This window comes from Rhipicephalus microplus, chromosome 3, assembly GCF_043290135.1.
Source record: "Rhipicephalus microplus isolate Deutch F79 chromosome 3, USDA_Rmic, whole genome shotgun sequence".
NCBI lineage: Eukaryota > Metazoa > Arthropoda > Arachnida > Ixodida > Ixodidae > Rhipicephalus > Rhipicephalus microplus.
The window spans coordinates 139,502,685-139,519,784 of NC_134702.1; the positions used below are offsets into that span (position 1 = coordinate 139,502,685).

The 17,100-nt window shown below is 41.7% G+C and overlaps 1 protein-coding gene across 2 annotated transcripts; it reads left to right on the forward strand.

The window, feature by feature from the left end:
- The first annotated feature begins 5,959 nt into the window (after positions 1–5,959).
- Positions 5,960–14,353, forward strand: LOC119159938 (uncharacterized). 2 transcript variants are annotated; one of them, XM_037412729.2, is made up of 4 exons: positions 5,960–6,306; positions 10,301–10,350; positions 10,445–10,537; positions 13,917–14,353. In XM_037412729.2, exons 1-4 carry the CDS (start codon positions 6,240–6,242, stop codon positions 14,100–14,102), a joined length of 396 nt encoding a protein of 131 aa, XP_037268626.1. In that variant the 5' UTR covers positions 5,960–6,239; the 3' UTR covers positions 14,103–14,353. The 2 variants fall into 2 exon arrangements, with proteins under 2 accessions (XP_037268626.1, XP_075744605.1); XM_075888490.1 differs by lacking the exon at positions 10,445–10,537 and having other exon boundaries at positions 6,006–6,306.
- The last annotated feature ends 2,747 nt before the right edge of the window (positions 14,354–17,100 follow it).

Genomic DNA, 17,100 nt, shown 5'->3' on the forward strand with positions numbered 1-17,100 from the left:
ACGTCCCGCCCGATCCGAGTCTGCAAACGACCAGCGGTGCGCCTGGCGTACAGAACAGCAGGGGTGTCGTCCAGTCTCACCGAAGCACCGCAGCCACGACGAACTCCCCCGCTAAGGTGCAAGCCAACAGTACGACCACAAGCAGTAGTAATGTGTTGGCGCTGGTGAAATGAAAGCGGAAGACCACGTTACAACGCCGTCGCGAAATAATCCCTGCATATTTGCGCAAGTGGAGAATTTCAAGGGAGAAACAACAAATAAATAAATGGCGTATGCTATTTTACAACCACCGGTGATATAAGAACTGATGTCATTATTGTAGATATATTCAGCAAAGGTGCCAGTTGTTTACTAAGGGCGTGGGACGGGGTGGAGGGGAAGGATGAAATAGCCTTCTTCCACTTAACATATCGTCTGAACGCGGACCAATTGGCACATGCATGCCCATGTAACTGAAGAAAAGCTCGATATCGACTTTCCACAAATGGCCCGCAGAGTGCCACCAGTCTTTTTTGGGCTGCTCAAACGTGACCCCTGAGAAATTCACTGCCGATGCTGGGATGTCGGCCTTTGTACTGCCCGGCGCAGCCCAGCATAGCGTCGTTTTTTTTTCTCTCTTCCGTGAAAAAGGACAATTGAAATGGGTAAGTAAGCACAAGTTATTAAAGATGCGCGAATATTCGAAAAATTTTAATGACAAGCCGAATAGAGTTCTTTAGCACATTCAAGAAACACTGAATACTTTTCGAATATCTGTCGAATAATAGGCACTGATGAGAAAAATCGGAAAGGAGGGAGAGGCTGAAACTTAGAGGCGCAGCGTTTAGTTGCTTAATTATAGAATTTTGAAGATGCACGCAAGCCGAAGGTCTTGCTGAACCATTGAAGCTGTATTAACAGAACTGTTTTACGTACAGTGTCGCCGCAGTGACAAAGTCATGCACCAATCTACTATCTTCATTGTGACCTTCATGATGTTGCTGACTCATGAATATTATTTGGCATTCGTATATTGATTTTAAAGGCGAAGCATTCCTTAGCAAACTTCGGTGACTTTGAGCGCATCTATCTATCTATCTATCTATCTATCTATCTATCTATCTATCTATCTATCTATCTATCTATCTATCTATCTATCTATCTATCTATCTATCTATCTATCTATCTATCTATCTATCTATCTATCTATCTATCTATCTATCTATCTATCTATCTATCTATCTATCTATCTATCTATCTATCTATCTATCTATCTATCTATCTATCTATCTATCTATCTATCTATCTATCTATCTATCTATCTATCTATCTATCTATCTATCTATCTATCTATCTATCTATCTATCTATCTATCTATCTATCTATCTATCTATCTATCTATCTATCTATCTATCTATCTATCTATCTATCTATCTATCTATCCGCCTACGACTTTTAGCTCACCTGGCTGTTTAGATGATGATAACAATACTAAAATTGGTATGACATAACACGACTGTATGACGAACATAAGTGACAAGGCATAACATAAAAATCATGACATGTCATGAATGTGATGATTTACATTTCATGGTCTTGCTGATCTTGGGGTGGTTTCGTTCACGTGATATTTGCAAAACTGGTATAGTATGCCATGACTGTATGATGTTATAAATTTGGGTTCGATGACATCCCACCGCTGCCACCACTGTTATGAAGTCGGTTTCAATGGCATCCCACCGCTGCCACTACTGTTAGGATTTCCTGTTTGTTGTTTGATGTGACGAAGCTGCAAAGTTATTTTAATAACATTACGCTCATGTTGCATTAAATGTGCAACTTTCTTCAAATAAAAAAGTCATGAAGCTAATTTTATAGGAATAACAGGAGAGTTCATTCAATGGCCTTACTCGCTATAGAAGTGAAACACGTGGTGCCCATTTCCAGTTTCGATGACAGTGGCAGTTTTGTTACTTTTTACCAATTACTTTACATTATAGTGAACATAAATTGTGTCGGTCATGTAGCTCGTTTTTTTTAAATAGTCAACAATAAGCACACTGTTTGCCGAAAAACATTCTTTTTGCATCATAAATGAGCTCCCCAAAGCACGAAGCAAGAACGATTTCCTATTCGACGGAAAACGCGTGTCGCTGCTACAATGCTCTTTAAAGTCTTTCCAATAAGCGTCACTGCTGACGTGCAAACGGTGTATAATTCAAATTGATAGGATGAAATCAAGTTAACTATCGATACTCAAACAAAAAGGGAAAAAAGTATTTCAGGCACCCTTGCGTTTCCAGATACATTGTGCGACTATTTTCTGACCTCATCACAACGCATTAAGTTTGTTAAGTATACAAACTTTCTGATTATTATATCACTATTTGGAACTCTGAGCCCTTGTCTGCATGTCGCCGCGACAAATATAACAATGAAACCTAACGAGAAACATGCTTTAATTCAATTCCAACCATAGCCGTATCTTCTCAAGAACGAGATTCATCTGAAGGACTGTCGTTTTATGCGATCTGAAGTCCCATTTATTCTCTCATATAAATTTATTGAACAAGTATTCAGTTCCCCCTTAAAACAGAGGCTCATTGTCGCTTTTGGATGTTCTCGCAACCTTGAAATAACACTGCAAACACACCTACCCTAACTGATATCATCAGTTCACTTCAGACCACCCGAGAATCCGCGATACATCAGTAGTACAGACAATGCTAATAGCCGCAATTCAGTGCAGCACACAACTAAAAAAAGAGAAAAAAAAAACACGACATATTTAGCGATCGTGCCAAAAGCGGTTACCCAAGATTGTTTATTCAAAACCGATTCCCTTCAGAAAATTTTGGCAGGTAGTATATTCTATAGTGAATATTTAGTATGTGGTAGTTGTTTAGTTTTATCTCAACTTTAACCCCCCCCCCCCCCCTCCAGAGAGAATTGCTCGGTACGCTACTGTTACACTGTGTACCCCTCAATTCTTTCTCCGCACACAGAGCCGTCAATACCACACGTGGCATCGTTTCAGCCAAGCCATCTTCGAAGTTTCTGCATTTGGCATATGCAAAAAAGTGTTCGTCATGACTGCCATACACAAAACCAGCCCTTTTGTTCTACTAGGAACAACTGCCAAATCTTGTTCCTCAACTGTTATTTCTTTCACTTGTAGAAAATAACTGCTAAATTATTGGTTTCGTATTTTTTTTTCGAGTTCGGTTTCGTATTATTGGTTTCGTATTTCGTACATTACTGCTTTTTTTGTTTGATAAAGAATGATGTGAGCCAGTGGCGTAAGCTATAAATCATTCGCAAGATCTCTTTGCCCAAGCGGTTTACTTCATTCCTAATTTTGTAGAACCTCAAAGGAAAGTGCAAATGAGGCTTCATTACATTCATACATCAGGTTATCTGCTCAGTAAATATATAGGTACACTCTAGGGATCCGCCTAAGCTTGTGCTCCTGTGCTTGAGATGAGTTTCTTTAAGCAAACCTGAAATCACACGTCTTTGGATGTGATACGGTCAATTGGCACTGTCGCCTCAGATTTACAACTTCATCAGTTAAGAAAAGGAAAGAAGACAACCACCCTTTGTAGCACGGAGCAACAAAAAAATCCATGCGAATTTTTCAGAAAGAAAAGCTTCTTATTTGCCGAAAAATTTGCAGAGTGCAATAAGCGGCGTGCCCGAGACCAACGCAATAGGCGTGTGCAATAGCCGTTGGTCTCGATTTCGAACCCCTGGTCAGGACAAACTTTTCGGCACATGAGAAGCATTTCTTTCTGAGAAATTCGTACGTATTTCTTTGTGGCTTCGTGCTAAAATGGGTGGTTGTCTTCTTTCCCCTTCTTAAGTCTTCCGCCACCTTGCGGATTTCCGCATCTAGGGCTCATTTCCAACTTCGTGAGTTAGTTTACTATAATAAATGATCAGACGAGTGAGGAACGTACTGCATTTTTCATGAACAAATGAAAAGATGACGAGAGAGACAGAGCGAGTGAAACAAAGTAATACTGCAAGCTGCGCGAGGACCCGTCCGATTCGATATCTTCATCTAGGAAAGAGGCAAAGTCGCGATTGTTGGGGACTTTTTGAAAACCGAGTAATGAAAATTAGGCAGATCCTACACACCTTGGGAATCAATGTGATGTGAAGCATGCGTATGCAAGGGGAATGTGTTTTAACTTTTTTATTGAGCGAAACGCCACCAAGTGGCGCTCAATATATATACAAATTCACGCCCACACACACGTTAAACAGCCACGTATGTTTTATATTAGCAGTTGTTTGCAGTTGCGTAACGATGCCCACTGCAACATGAGTACAAGCAACATCACAACTCGTAAGCTGACATGAAGCGGTGGTATTTGTGCAGGCGCTCACGAGGATAGTACCCCTCAACACTGCTACACAAAGGAACCTCCGCGGATGGTGCCAAACTACCATGAACGTTAACCTTACATGATGGTTGTACCATAGGAGTACATATGTAATGTTTGTAAAATTCGATATCCAGTACTGCAACCAGAATTGACGTTTCACGAACATTATTAGGGGTCTATTTGCAAAGTATTTCCGAGACCTGGTATGACTCTGTGAATACTTATTCGCCACGCAGAATGCCAGGCCTAAATTCCTGTTTGGACACTGACATTTATTCGTTGCGTTCGTCCGGCTTTTTCTTAACGCTCAACGTTAATATTTCCCTTGTGTGTTTTCGCCATACCTAGGTAGATAAAAATGTCTATCACCTGTAGCACATACCCGCATAGCAGTGGCACATACCCATCACCAATTATGTGGCACTGTTTTTTTAAGTATTTGATGACGTATGCATCGATATTGGGAAAAAATTGATGTCATGACCAGCACGTCATATTCGTGAAACCATCTTACCCTCCGAAACTGATTTTGGTAGACCCCAAGTTAAGGGGTTGATCATGAGAGCACGCAGTCGCAGGCGGCTATATAGATAGATAGATAGATAGATAGATAGATAGATAGATAGATAGATAGATAGATAGATAGATAGATAGATAGATAGATAGATAGATAGATAGATAGACGCCAAAAGTTCTTGCAGTACGCAAAAAAGATGCTTCGCATTTGAAGGATAAAGATGCACAGAATCGCACCCACACTTCACGCACCGAGGTACAGATTCATGCATTGTTAAAAACGTGTTAGCTTGCTCATATAAAGAAGACATGTCTTTGAGACTGCACGGCTACGATAATGCATTTTTTTCTGGCAGTTGTACAACTTCATTTGGGGACATAGTTAAACTGCGCGAAGAAGATAACACTTTAGACACAATAGAACACGCCCATGCAAACGCGTGTGTTCGTGTTCTATGTATCTAACACATTGTCTTTTTAGCGCAGCTTAACTATTTCTTCAAAATTGAGTGACCAACTAGCCCAACAACATACATAACTTCATTTTTATTAATAAAATGCCAGAATTTAGCGTGTTTTACATTGACCATGCCCACATTTACTAAAATACAAGTGATATAAAGATGACTTTTATTCTTTTGTTAGCATTGAGCTTCGTAAACTGCTAGTGCCATTTGAGGTTGCGACATCGCATACCTTTACAAATGGGTCCTGCAGTGAGACCTCAGGCAGTATTATTTTCCTTGTTTTTCACAATGCGTTGTGCAACGTACGAGGTTACGAATAGGTGACGACATGCTTTTGACGTTTCCACTTCGCCTCGGCACTTCCTTATTTTGAATATAAATACATGAAAAGACCAATCATAAGAGCCGACAAAAAATTTAAAAAAAACTACTTCGTCCCACCAATGAAAATAAACGTGTGTGTTAGAATAACCTAAATTCAATTCAATCCAATTGGTTACGCTGAGAGGAACAGCGCGCTGCGCTGGCACGTCGCCTGGAATGTCACACGCGTCGAAGATCTCCACAGGCGCCGTATTGCGACGCCTTATGCAAGCGTCACGCTTCGCGGAACACGCAAAACGTTTCGTACACAACGATTTGATCTACCGATTGTTCGAGTAACATGAACGCGTTCCGGCCGTGGGCCGGGACAGCTGCCCGCATTTCCCTTTCCATTGTCTATTCCTAATTGTTGACTTTCTACCGGCGGTGAGACGCGTCCAGGAGGACGTTATTTCCACGAGTATACTCTCGCGGCAGAGTTGTCGCCACCACCGGGACGTCTCACCTGTGAGAAGTCTTACTGAAGGGCAGGAGACGGCGAGGACTTCGAAAGTGCGCCGACATGAAGGCGTCTGCTGTGACGCTGCTGTTCTGCGCGGTACTCTTCTGCGCACAGCTGCGGGAATCGGGTGAGTCGCGGGGGAGTTACCACAGTGTGTTATAATATTATCTGAGGTTTCATCTCCCAAAAGCACGATATTATTATGAGGGACGCCGTAGGGGAGGGCTCCGGAAATTTGGCCATTCGGTGTTGTTTAACGTGCACTGGCGTCACGCTCTACATGGGCCTTTACCCCTTCACCATCGTCGAAATGCAACTGCCAAGGCCGGCATCGAACCCGTGACCATCGGGTCAGCAGCCGAGCAGCCTATAGCTATTGTTCCACCGAGGCAGACTTACCTCTTTGTATACGGTGCTTATGCAGTTTGCCACTACCTGGCAAGAATCATGCGGACTATTTGAAGCTTGCAGACAGTGTGCACTATGACCTCCAGCTGGCATTTCACGTCTATCAGTTTAATACATGAGATCCAGATGATCAAACGAAAGGAGCAGTTGCATGCGCAGTTACACAAGTTTCGACGGAGAATCGTGTCAGTATCGCGAAAGAGCGAATTTATTTACAGAGATTCGGAGAGCTCGGCCTGAGCTTCAGTTTGCTCTGGCCTGCTCAAATTGGTATTGTATAACGCAGAGAAACGTTTCAATATGAGACCGCAAGCGGCAAGTTTAATTAGGAGATAAAATTTTTGAAGCCTGGAAGCTCAACTCGCGGATATGCGTCGGATTCCTTCAAAAGACTGTTCTGTGCACCAGTAATTAAACTATTTGTCGCCTAAGTTTGACGATATACTCAACGTATACGCGAAGCGCCGGGAGTAGTGATAAGCCCGAACTGATCGTCGATAAATCGATTGATTGATATGTGGGGTTTAACGTCCCAAAACCACCATATGATTATGAGAGACGCCGTAGTGGAGGGCTCCGGAAATTTCGACCACCTGGGGTTCTTTAACGTGCACCCAAATCTGAGCACACGGGCCTACAACATTTTCGTCGATAGATCGCACGCAAGAATTAGGCCTTTGTGTATGGCTAGGTCGTTTGCGTTATGCTAAGCATAACATCATTTGGGTTACTACTGAGGTCGAATAGCTAGCGTTGAAATAGTGTGTGTTTGGAACGACAAATGACTACCTCAATTACTGAAGATTGTTTTAGGACAGCAATATCAAAACACAAGATACGAGCAAATCACTTAATCGTGCAATGACAGAGTGGCGACTTGAGCCGGCCGCAGAATGAAAAAGAAAAATTGGGCTCGTATCTTGACGTTATTCTGCAAATTTGGTCAAAAGACGATACTTTTGCGCGCGGAGAGAGGGAACAAAACATTTATTTGATGTTCCGTGCAAGAAAAATGGTGAATGTTTTTCTAGAGGCGCTGCGTTAGAGTGCCTCGAGCGTGCAGTGGAGGTGAACGGGCGCATCAAGTCACGTCACACGTGCGATATCAGCATCATCTGGCAGTTTTCTTGAAAAACGAAGTGCGTGGCGCACCCATCTCAGGGGTAATAAGGTGTAGAACGCAAGGCAATGGGTAGGTGCTACCACCGTCTCGTTTTAGCGAAGCGTTGAAAACACTCGCCTTCTCGTGCAAGCGTTCCATGGTCAGCGCAGCACGATAAGCGCTTCGGTGCTTAAAATTACTTATGTATTCTTTTTCTAATAAAAGACACATGTGCAGAATATATACGTGTTGTTATGGTGCTTCAAACATGCGCAATAATTGCTTTTTAATTGACAATGCACAACTATGAACGCTAAACCTTGAGCAACATTGATGGGCGCTGCGGATGAGGTCGGCTGTTTCAAGTACCCGGTGCCGTTAAAAGTGGACAGACAGACAGACAGACAGACAGACAGACAGACAGACAGACAGACAGACAGACAGACAGACAGACAGACGGATGGACGGACGGACGCGCGGGCGGATGGACAGACAGACAGACAGACAGACAGACGGACGGACGGACGGACGGACAGACAGACAGACAGACAGACAGACAGACAGACAGACAGACAGACAGACAGACAGACAGACAGACCAAAATTTTTGCGTCGAAGGTCCTCAAGAAAGACTATCGTCTTTAAAAAGCGTTTGTCGGCAAAATGAGCCTCTGCAAAGTCTCTGAAAAATGTAGACAGGCTAGTAAACTTCCAGGTGCGCGCGCTTTGTTGGTGTGACGGCTTATGAACAGAGTTCGCCACGGTGGTGAAGCGTTTGAAGTGCTCGGCTGCCGACTCGATGGTCGCAGGTTCGACCCCAGCCGTGGCGGTCGCATTTCGATGAAGGCGAAAGCCAGAGGCCCATGTTCTGCATGACGTCAGTGCAAATTAAAGAGCACCAGGGGGTCAAAATTTTGGCAAGCCTCCACTACGGCATGCATCATAATCATATGAATAATTTTAGACGCAAAACCCCAGATAATAATGAATGAATATCAAGAGGAGGCTTTTTTTTCTTGTTAAATGCATTACTCTCTTTCTCTTTACCGTATATTTTAGGCTGCAGTGAAACGTAACTTAATGCATACTCAAGGTGTCCTGAAGATTTCAGTTTCGAATAAATGAAAGCACAGTGTTCTTCAGCACACAATATTGCGTCGTAATGGTATTAAGAGCGCCACTCGACTAACTTTACGGCTTCCACTGTTTAACACGTGGAATGTTAGCGAGCGATGGCTGATATATCCTTGTCATTTTCGCACTTAGACAGAGATTGTATGCATGTTCATAACATTATGGTAGCCACTCGTATCTATACTTTGGGATCTTGTGTTTCATAAAAGCACTTGTAGTGTCGTATTGAACTATACATTATGTAAGAAAGGTTCAAATTCGTCTTTTCTCCCCCAATCCCAAATGAAAAGTATGTTCACTCGTCTAAATATATTTCCTTGCGTACTGCCTTCGTGAATTCGTACGCTGTCCTTCAAGATGTGAAATCAAAGTAAATAGAAGGGACGTCCCACCTGTTAAGTTCAAACAGATTTTCGCTGAAAAAACGTTAGTCTTTTGGGTACTGCTAATTGAGCCGACAATAAAAAAATACTAATCGTTATACTATTCTAAACAATGCATATCCGCGCGGACCACTACTATATGAAATGAATGACACAAGATGTGTGCAAGTACTGCTTTAAAAAGTCTCTCACTTCTGTTCAACGTTTAGCTTGAATTTGCCTTTCGGACAGCTTTAACTACTAGTAATCATCAAAAAGAAACATTGCTGTTTGTACTATACTTTTGAGATTACCTACCGGACGTTAGATGAAATAAAGTTTGTTAGTAGTGGGCGGGAAAAATTGCGTTTCTATATGAATTTTTCTGCGTTACGTGGTCTCACTTTTGTGTGTGGTTCAAAGTGCGCGCCCTCACAGCAATCACAAAATTTTACAGAAAAAAAGTACTTTACGGTAATATTTTCTACAACCATGTGGAATTTAACGCTCTTTCTAGTTTTCTTCTACAAAATTTTGTATATTAAATTTTATGAGTGGAACACGTCTATAAGTTTCTAATGAATTCGTATTTGTCCTAAGTTCTCGAACGTTTACGTTGTGAAGAGAAATTCACAGTCTATTGGTAGGAAATTACGCATCACAGACACATTATACGTGGCAAAGCATTGCGTTTGCTTGAACAGTGACAAACATCGTGCTTCTTGTAAATGACGCACGGACCATACAAGGTTTAAGAGGAGTTTATTTAGCAGAAAGAACGTAGAAATTACGCACTCCTTACTTGACACGTGCTGTATTATATCAAAGTAGTCTAACTAATTTTATATGAGCCCAGATACTTTGTTTAGCGTCCAGTTACTTGATTCTTTTTTTTAGAGTGAATGCTCAGAACATTACAAGCCGCATTTGCTTTGTGTGGCTTGTATGGCTGTGGCAGTAATTGAAAAATTTGGAATTTATGCAGCACATACTAGTCAGGGCAACATGACCAAACGCCGTTAAACGATCACTGAAGCTTAACAATATTTTGTGAATACAGTAGAGCTGTTCAGGCAGTACTTGATTTAAGCAACGGAAACTGTGATACCTTTCCAGGGTGTCTATTCAAGAATCATAAGTGTGGAAAGATCATAGCCAGCAAATTTGTGAGTAATGCATGTCATGTTATTGCTTGCTACATTGCATGGAAGTGCAACTACTGTGTACTCCTGAAGCTCATCAGATTATTTTTTTCCTTAGACGAATGTGTTCGGTCGCACGTTGTATTGCACCTACTTCTGCCGATCATTTCCACCAAGGATGGAACATGAATCGGACGGGACACTATGCTGGGTAATATTTAATCATTTATTTGTCCATACTTCCTTACCAAAGATGCCTGCGTTATAGAATATGCCAGAGAACGACAATGACAAAGAAGAAAACATAAAACACGAGAAAAAAAACAAGCAGGCATTCCGTAAGGGTGCGCGATTGATGATTAAGACACATTTCCTGTCATTTTGTCCTTTTCTGACTTGTTTTTTTACGCTCACATTTTAGGACGCTATTTCAATACAACGCACCCACCAAACTGCTCTTAAGAACCCAGACAGAGATTTAAGCAGTGTGTGAACCCCATTCGGCAAAAAACACAGAGTTGGGAAATACACAAAACTTGTGAAAACCAGAACATGGAGAGGGAAACAAGTAAAAATAGGTTTTAACAAAAGCCACATGCTAAATTATTTATACAGGATACATCGTAGGTGTAGGGCGGGCTGTTCATAGAACAGTTGTATTATGGGTGGTGTTAGCACACAAATGATATGAATGCGTGGCTATGCAATAGTAATAGGTTGTAGGCTAGGGCCACAAGTGTACCTGTTTTAGATTCCCTCGTGTCCCGAGGTGGCTGCGCTAAACATTAATCAGAAGAAATATGAGGTTGTGTAATATCTAGAATGCTGATATGATGTATAACACTGAGAACTAAGTGTTCCGAAGAGTTTAAGTTAGGATTCAGGACAAAAAAAGCAATCAAAGTACGAATGTACAAGTAGAAATGAAGTACAGAGGTAGAGTGGTATAAACACAGCTGTGCGATATTTGATACCAGAAAAGAAATTGTATGAGCTACGATTCGACCAATAATGGAAGTACTTGCCTCTGATCCGGCACAACTCGAGGCACGCAGTTCTAGAGGTAATGATAAGACACTTTCCATATTACGTTCGTTGTTCCAATCTTTGACAGATGTTGTGAAATAAACTTGCTGCGGAAACTCCACTCGAGTTGTCTGCATTGAACCGTAAGGATTGTGCCATTGTGTAATCTGATACTCTACATGGTTCGATGGTTAGGTGTCGGAACTGCTGTAATTGAGGAGGCCGACATTTCGATTCTTTAAGACCTTCGCGAATTCAGGGTTTGTTCAAAGGTATCATCCTAGACACTCGAAAGCTTCGGAGATCGGGTTCGTGTACGCGTCAAAAGTCATGGATTTGAACACTTGCACTGTCAGAATGTGGAGGGTTCAAGTTCCGACACACATGGTAGCTCGTGAGTATAAATCGTTTATTACATAACGCGATAGTTTCCCATGTATATCTACGGGACAATATGTATCCATGTGTTCTCGCGGAAAGTGCATTACGAGATATACAAGCAGAGGGAAGGATTTTTTCGGGTATGTATTTTGAGAACACTTGTGTTTTAAAACAGAATATTAAACAAATTATGACGCGAGTGAAGGTTTTAGCTGTGGATAGTGCATAAAAATAGGGTTCACTGAAAAAAAAAACGACAGTGGACGAAACTCTAATGACACGCTTTCTTGACGAGTGTAAAGTTATCTTTAGTTTCGAGCAGGTGTCCGCACAACTTTTGCGTCCGGCTGCTGTTCATACAACAATGCAGCAATCGCTCAACGCGTCAGAAGTGCTCTCAGCAAAAGAAGTTCCGTCAACGGTTTGCAGTTGTATTATGTCAGGCTCTCTTGTTTACTGTTTTTCTAAAGAAAGGGCAGTGGAACTTTTCAGCTTGAACCTGCGATCGCTACGCAGTCGACGAAAAGGTTCGAAGCAGATGCACGAACAAAACAGAATAGCCTAGAAGTAGGTGGGCCTTGCAAGGCTACAGGAAGCTCGAAAAGCAGTATTCTGAGAAAGCGGTTCACAGGCTGCAGCAACAAATGCCCGCAATAAGTGATGGAGGGCTTCTGTAAAAAAAAAAAAAAACAACTAACGAAGTAAAAACGGCGTCAGTGTCTTTTTTCTTCCTTTTGTGCTTTTTTGAAGAAAGCTTCTTTGAAGAAAGTGAAGTTAGAAGTGAAAAAAAATGTTCGTTTAAAATCTCTTCAATTGTTTTTATGATGGTGTCACAGATTATGGCATGCAATGACCTTACCGGAGAGTACATGTATTAGGGCACCGGATCGTCAAGCAGCAGCACAAATCGCCCAGCACGAAAGAGACGCAATGAGTATTTTGCGTCACACTACAAAAGCGAACGGCATATGCTGTGTATGCTATAAGACAGGGTTAACAACTTTCAATATACTTTTATGAAACATTTATATTGCTGTAGAGCCAAGAAACCCCTCCATTTATCTAGGTGATTTCTCGGGTCTACTTTCTTGATAACCATGACACATTAGAGTATAAAACTTTGATCGAATAGGCGAAAGACCAGTTTAATTTTCGTCGCTCAAAATGGACCACATTTTTATTTATTTATTGGAAGACCCGTAATGTTCGGCTGTAAGAGTTCCATGCGATAGCGATATATTGTTAATAGTGCGTACTTAAACCACTTGGTGCATACCTTACATTGTGCGATGTTACTCGAGAAGTTTATATGAAGGATTACTAAAGTTAATCGAGAAAATTAAAAATCACTTGTGTCTGTGATATTTTTGCACATAAATGCATTTGATTTGATGGGTATCATGCTTTACACCACCAGTAATTATGCACGTGCAATGTTTTTGATTTCGCTATGCACCCTCTAGGTGGTGGTGGTCTCAAGGAAATACGCGCTGTAACGTGTGTGCGAATTTTGTAATAGGTGGCAGCCTTTAAACCAAGAAGTGGTTATGCTATACAATTTCAATTTCGGACTCAGTATGGCGATGTACGCTTGTACCACGCAACATTACTGTGATAATATAAGTTGAATTGTGAAGCCTGTATACAGGGTGCGTGTATTTGTAAAGCGTAATTGTTATTTGTACTGCAAATGCAAGTTCAGAAACTTTTGTTCACTGTATTTCCGAGCAGACGTGTCTCGGTGTGATAGAAGACCTGCTTGCTACGTAAACAACCCGGGATCGATCCTCGCTCGAACCCGAAAGTTCTTCATTACTTATTTCGTTCGCATATTTCTCGATCCCTCTATCAAAGAAAATATGGTGCTTCTGCACTCGCTACTGACGACGCTGACATTGACGTCGACCCCGGAATTTCGGCGAAATGATATGGCGTTAAAATGGCGCATACACGTTAACATATTTATAATAAGTGGTGACTGTAGGATAGCTCAAACACGTTCTGCGGGATACTTTAGGAAAGTCTGAAGATTGGCCATAATTTTTTTTCTTTTCAAGCTTGAACATTTGTGCCCAGGGGAACACGAACAAAGTTTCGAAGGAACAGCTTATAAACTCAGCATGGCTGCATGTATACATTTAGTGTACCTCAAACACATGTTTCTTTGTTTTGCATCATTACAGAACATTCGTGGAAAAGGCACTTGTCAAGGCGGCCGCTGCAAAGTAGGCGCTGATGGTCGTATAACGACGGTTAAACCTCTGCCTCCGAAACCACAGCCCTCTCAAACGTCAAAGAATGGCAGCTCAACGACAGCGCATGCACGACCAACATCTGCTGTTGGTTCAAAGGGTGTCGTTGTCAACTAATACCTAGGCATCTCCCTCTAATATCGTATCTCTCACTACATGATGACAAATGGAAGGAACACACAAATACAAACATGCAGAACAAACTTTTCCTGAAATTCAGCTTTGACCTTTTTTTACAGAATATATATACGCTTGTTAACCACAACAACAGGCGAAGCTAAATCAAAATGAACAACAATAACGGTTGCTGCAAATATGTACTGTATGGTTATCTGCGCAATAAAAACTCGATGAGATTGTTCTGGGAACACTGAGAAAAATCACTCATGCTCCTTGCAGGATATGCATTGTCAAATGCAGGAAACATATGCGCCACAAGCAAGAACTTTGATGATGTCTTCTTCAAATGATATGAAGGTAACAGTGGACGACCTTTGTGCCCCAGTATTGCGTGAGCTTTGAAAATTGGCGTCTGTGCACTTAGATGCAACTAACTTTTGTTTGGAATATCCTCCAGTGAATTCCTCTAGATGACAGTATTTATATTGTTCGAAGAAGGAACAGAAGGTAAGGAAAGGCAAAGATGTTAGCCAGCATCGAAAGCGCTACTTTATTTTGAACACGCAAAAGTGTAACAGAAGCATGACTAGTGACAATGCTACAACCACAATGAAGTTGAAAGAATAAATGTTAGGGCCCTCTACAAGCATTCATTTATCCAGGTATATTTGTTAAAGCATCCAGGTATATTTGTTTAAACACGTCTATAATTAGCACCTTATACAAAAAGATAGGATTGAACAGCAGCGTATGCAAATGATAGTTCGAAATGGCGAACGATGGCATTCCAGTCGAATGTGCTCATTGTACAAGCCTTCGTGAGTGTTAAAAAATGAGAAATGAATGCAGTATTCTTTTGTTATAGCGAAGTTGTGATGATAGAAAAAAATTGTGGTAACGTAAGTCATTTTTCGCCCCAATCTCTATTAGGTCATATCTCCAAAGTCCAAACATCACGTCAAAATGGCCTTGAGTCGCTGGAGTGCAACCGTGGCAAGCGCGATGTCACGTCACGTGATCAGCCACGTTGACGCGTAGCAACTGCGCTCGCTTTAAGCCTTGCCGATGTAATCACGTGTTAACAGGTGTATTAACACTGCGTCACAGTCAAAGAAAAAAAGTCAGTATCGCAAAAGGGCGAATCAATGAATGCGATTCGAGATATTCGAATGTTTTATGGAGCAAGACTTGCATCTTTAGGGGCAATATTATTTGTAGTAAACATGCACTTGCTAAGTAACGGAGTTTCCTGCGGTGGGGCCCCAGTAGACGACCACAACAAGGCTCATGCGTAGTGATGGCGTTGATGAGAAGTGCCTGTGGTGGGCAGCGCATGCTGGTACTAAGGGCTCTCTGGGGCAGGAATGATTGCAGAAAATCTGTTTCATCGAAAATGTAAAGCAATGAATTTGATAGCACCAAATTCCAATGGTAAACGAAGTGAAGATGGCAGTCAACTCATTCAGATCCGATCTCAAGTAACTCTACAAAACGCTGGTGTAAGAGAACAGGGCTGCTACAGGTGCACTCTTGGCACCGTTTCTTTCGTGTTGGGAGTGCAGCCCGTAGAAGCTCCCACCTGCTGTGGGGGCACAAGCCGTGCGTTCCAGGGTGGGAAGGGGGGGGGGGGAGGGTGGAGCGCTGATCGTCACCCAGATAGCCGCAACAACAAAAAGCATAAGCACCCCCCCCCCTCCCCTGTTCACTCATGAGATAAGTGCGCGCGCAGACGACCTCGGCCGGAAGGGCGATGTTCGCTCCGCAGAAACAAAAGGCTAGCGCATCCTTTGATCCCCCTATAAGCACGTATACATATACGTGAATGACAGCGGTGACAGTGGCGATGGTAAAAAGCTAGCCGAGACTGTCCATATAATTGCTATCGCAGTAAAACTAAGCCAAATATGTATAAATAGTGCTAACTAGTGATAACTAGCTTTAAAAGTGTTCAACCTCAGCCTATATCACCACGACGGCCCAAGCACTGCGATACCACAGACCCCGTTATTTTGAAAGCTGTTGGAGGTAATACGACGAGGGACGAAGTTATTCCTGCAGTGACCAGGCACTGATATGCAAATGAGTACGGAACCTATACTTAAGTATTTTTTTTAGGTTACTCGGCTCAGCGAGCGTTTTGTCCAAGTCACTTGAAAACGGAAACAGGCAAAGAAAAAACCACGAATGTTTTCTTTGAAATGTATAGTACACACGCAAAATTTGGAGACAACTATGGCTGAGAAAACTGAATTTCTCATAAATGTGTTACTGTTTTCGGTGGAACTGCACAGTACATGCTTCTAGCGTGTTTGATCAAAACAGGACGGAAACCTGAATGAAAGACTGCATATTTACCGGGGGAATATAGGGCCTTTTCTTGTGTCTCAAGGTTTTTAACTTCTGGCGCTGACTGTCCATTGCAAATATGAAGTGAATTGGCGTAACGCGACGGTTTTTTCGCTACCAAAGGAATATTACTGCAAGTACTTGTTTTCTTTATTTATTACCTGTGGCACATTCTCACTTGGGGGGGGGGGGGACTGGTCTGAAAATGAGTGGTGTTAGAATAATATGAAATTTTCAGATAGGGAAGGTCATGGAATAAAAATATTATGGATTACACAGAAAATTATGCTCCTCAATCTGGTTTATGTCTATGAAAACTATAGAAAAAAGCTCTGAAATAAAGTGTACTGCCGTCTTTCTCTCTTCGTGAAACAACTTACGAAACAACATATTTTAATAATTATATTTTCTTTGTCTACTTTCCATATATATTTCTCAAATCTAGTATTGAATTCCTCCTATATGTTCATATTGCAATCCATATGTGATAATGGCGATTCTGTTGCTCATTTGAGCATAACTCTATTAGATTATATATACGTATATTGTTTTTCTTTGTATTTATTTTATTGTAGTTAGTTGAGCCGTACACCACCTTGAATCCCATATAATAGTTGTTTCCACGTTTTCTCTGGAGTAGCCTGCTCTG

Excerpts from the sequence above, each read along its gene's own strand:
- LOC119159938 (XM_037412729.2), top strand. The coding sequence starts at position 6,240 with ATGAAGGCGTCTGCTGTGACGCTGCTGTTCTGCGCGGTACTCTTCTGC. Across the intron at positions 6,307-10,300 it reads CGCACAGCTGCGGGAATCGG|GGTGTCTATTCAAGAATCAT; the intron begins GTGAGTCGCGGG and ends ATACCTTTCCAG. Across the intron at positions 10,351-10,444 it reads AGATCATAGCCAGCAAATTT|ACGAATGTGTTCGGTCGCAC; the intron begins GTGAGTAATGCA and ends TTTTTTCCTTAG.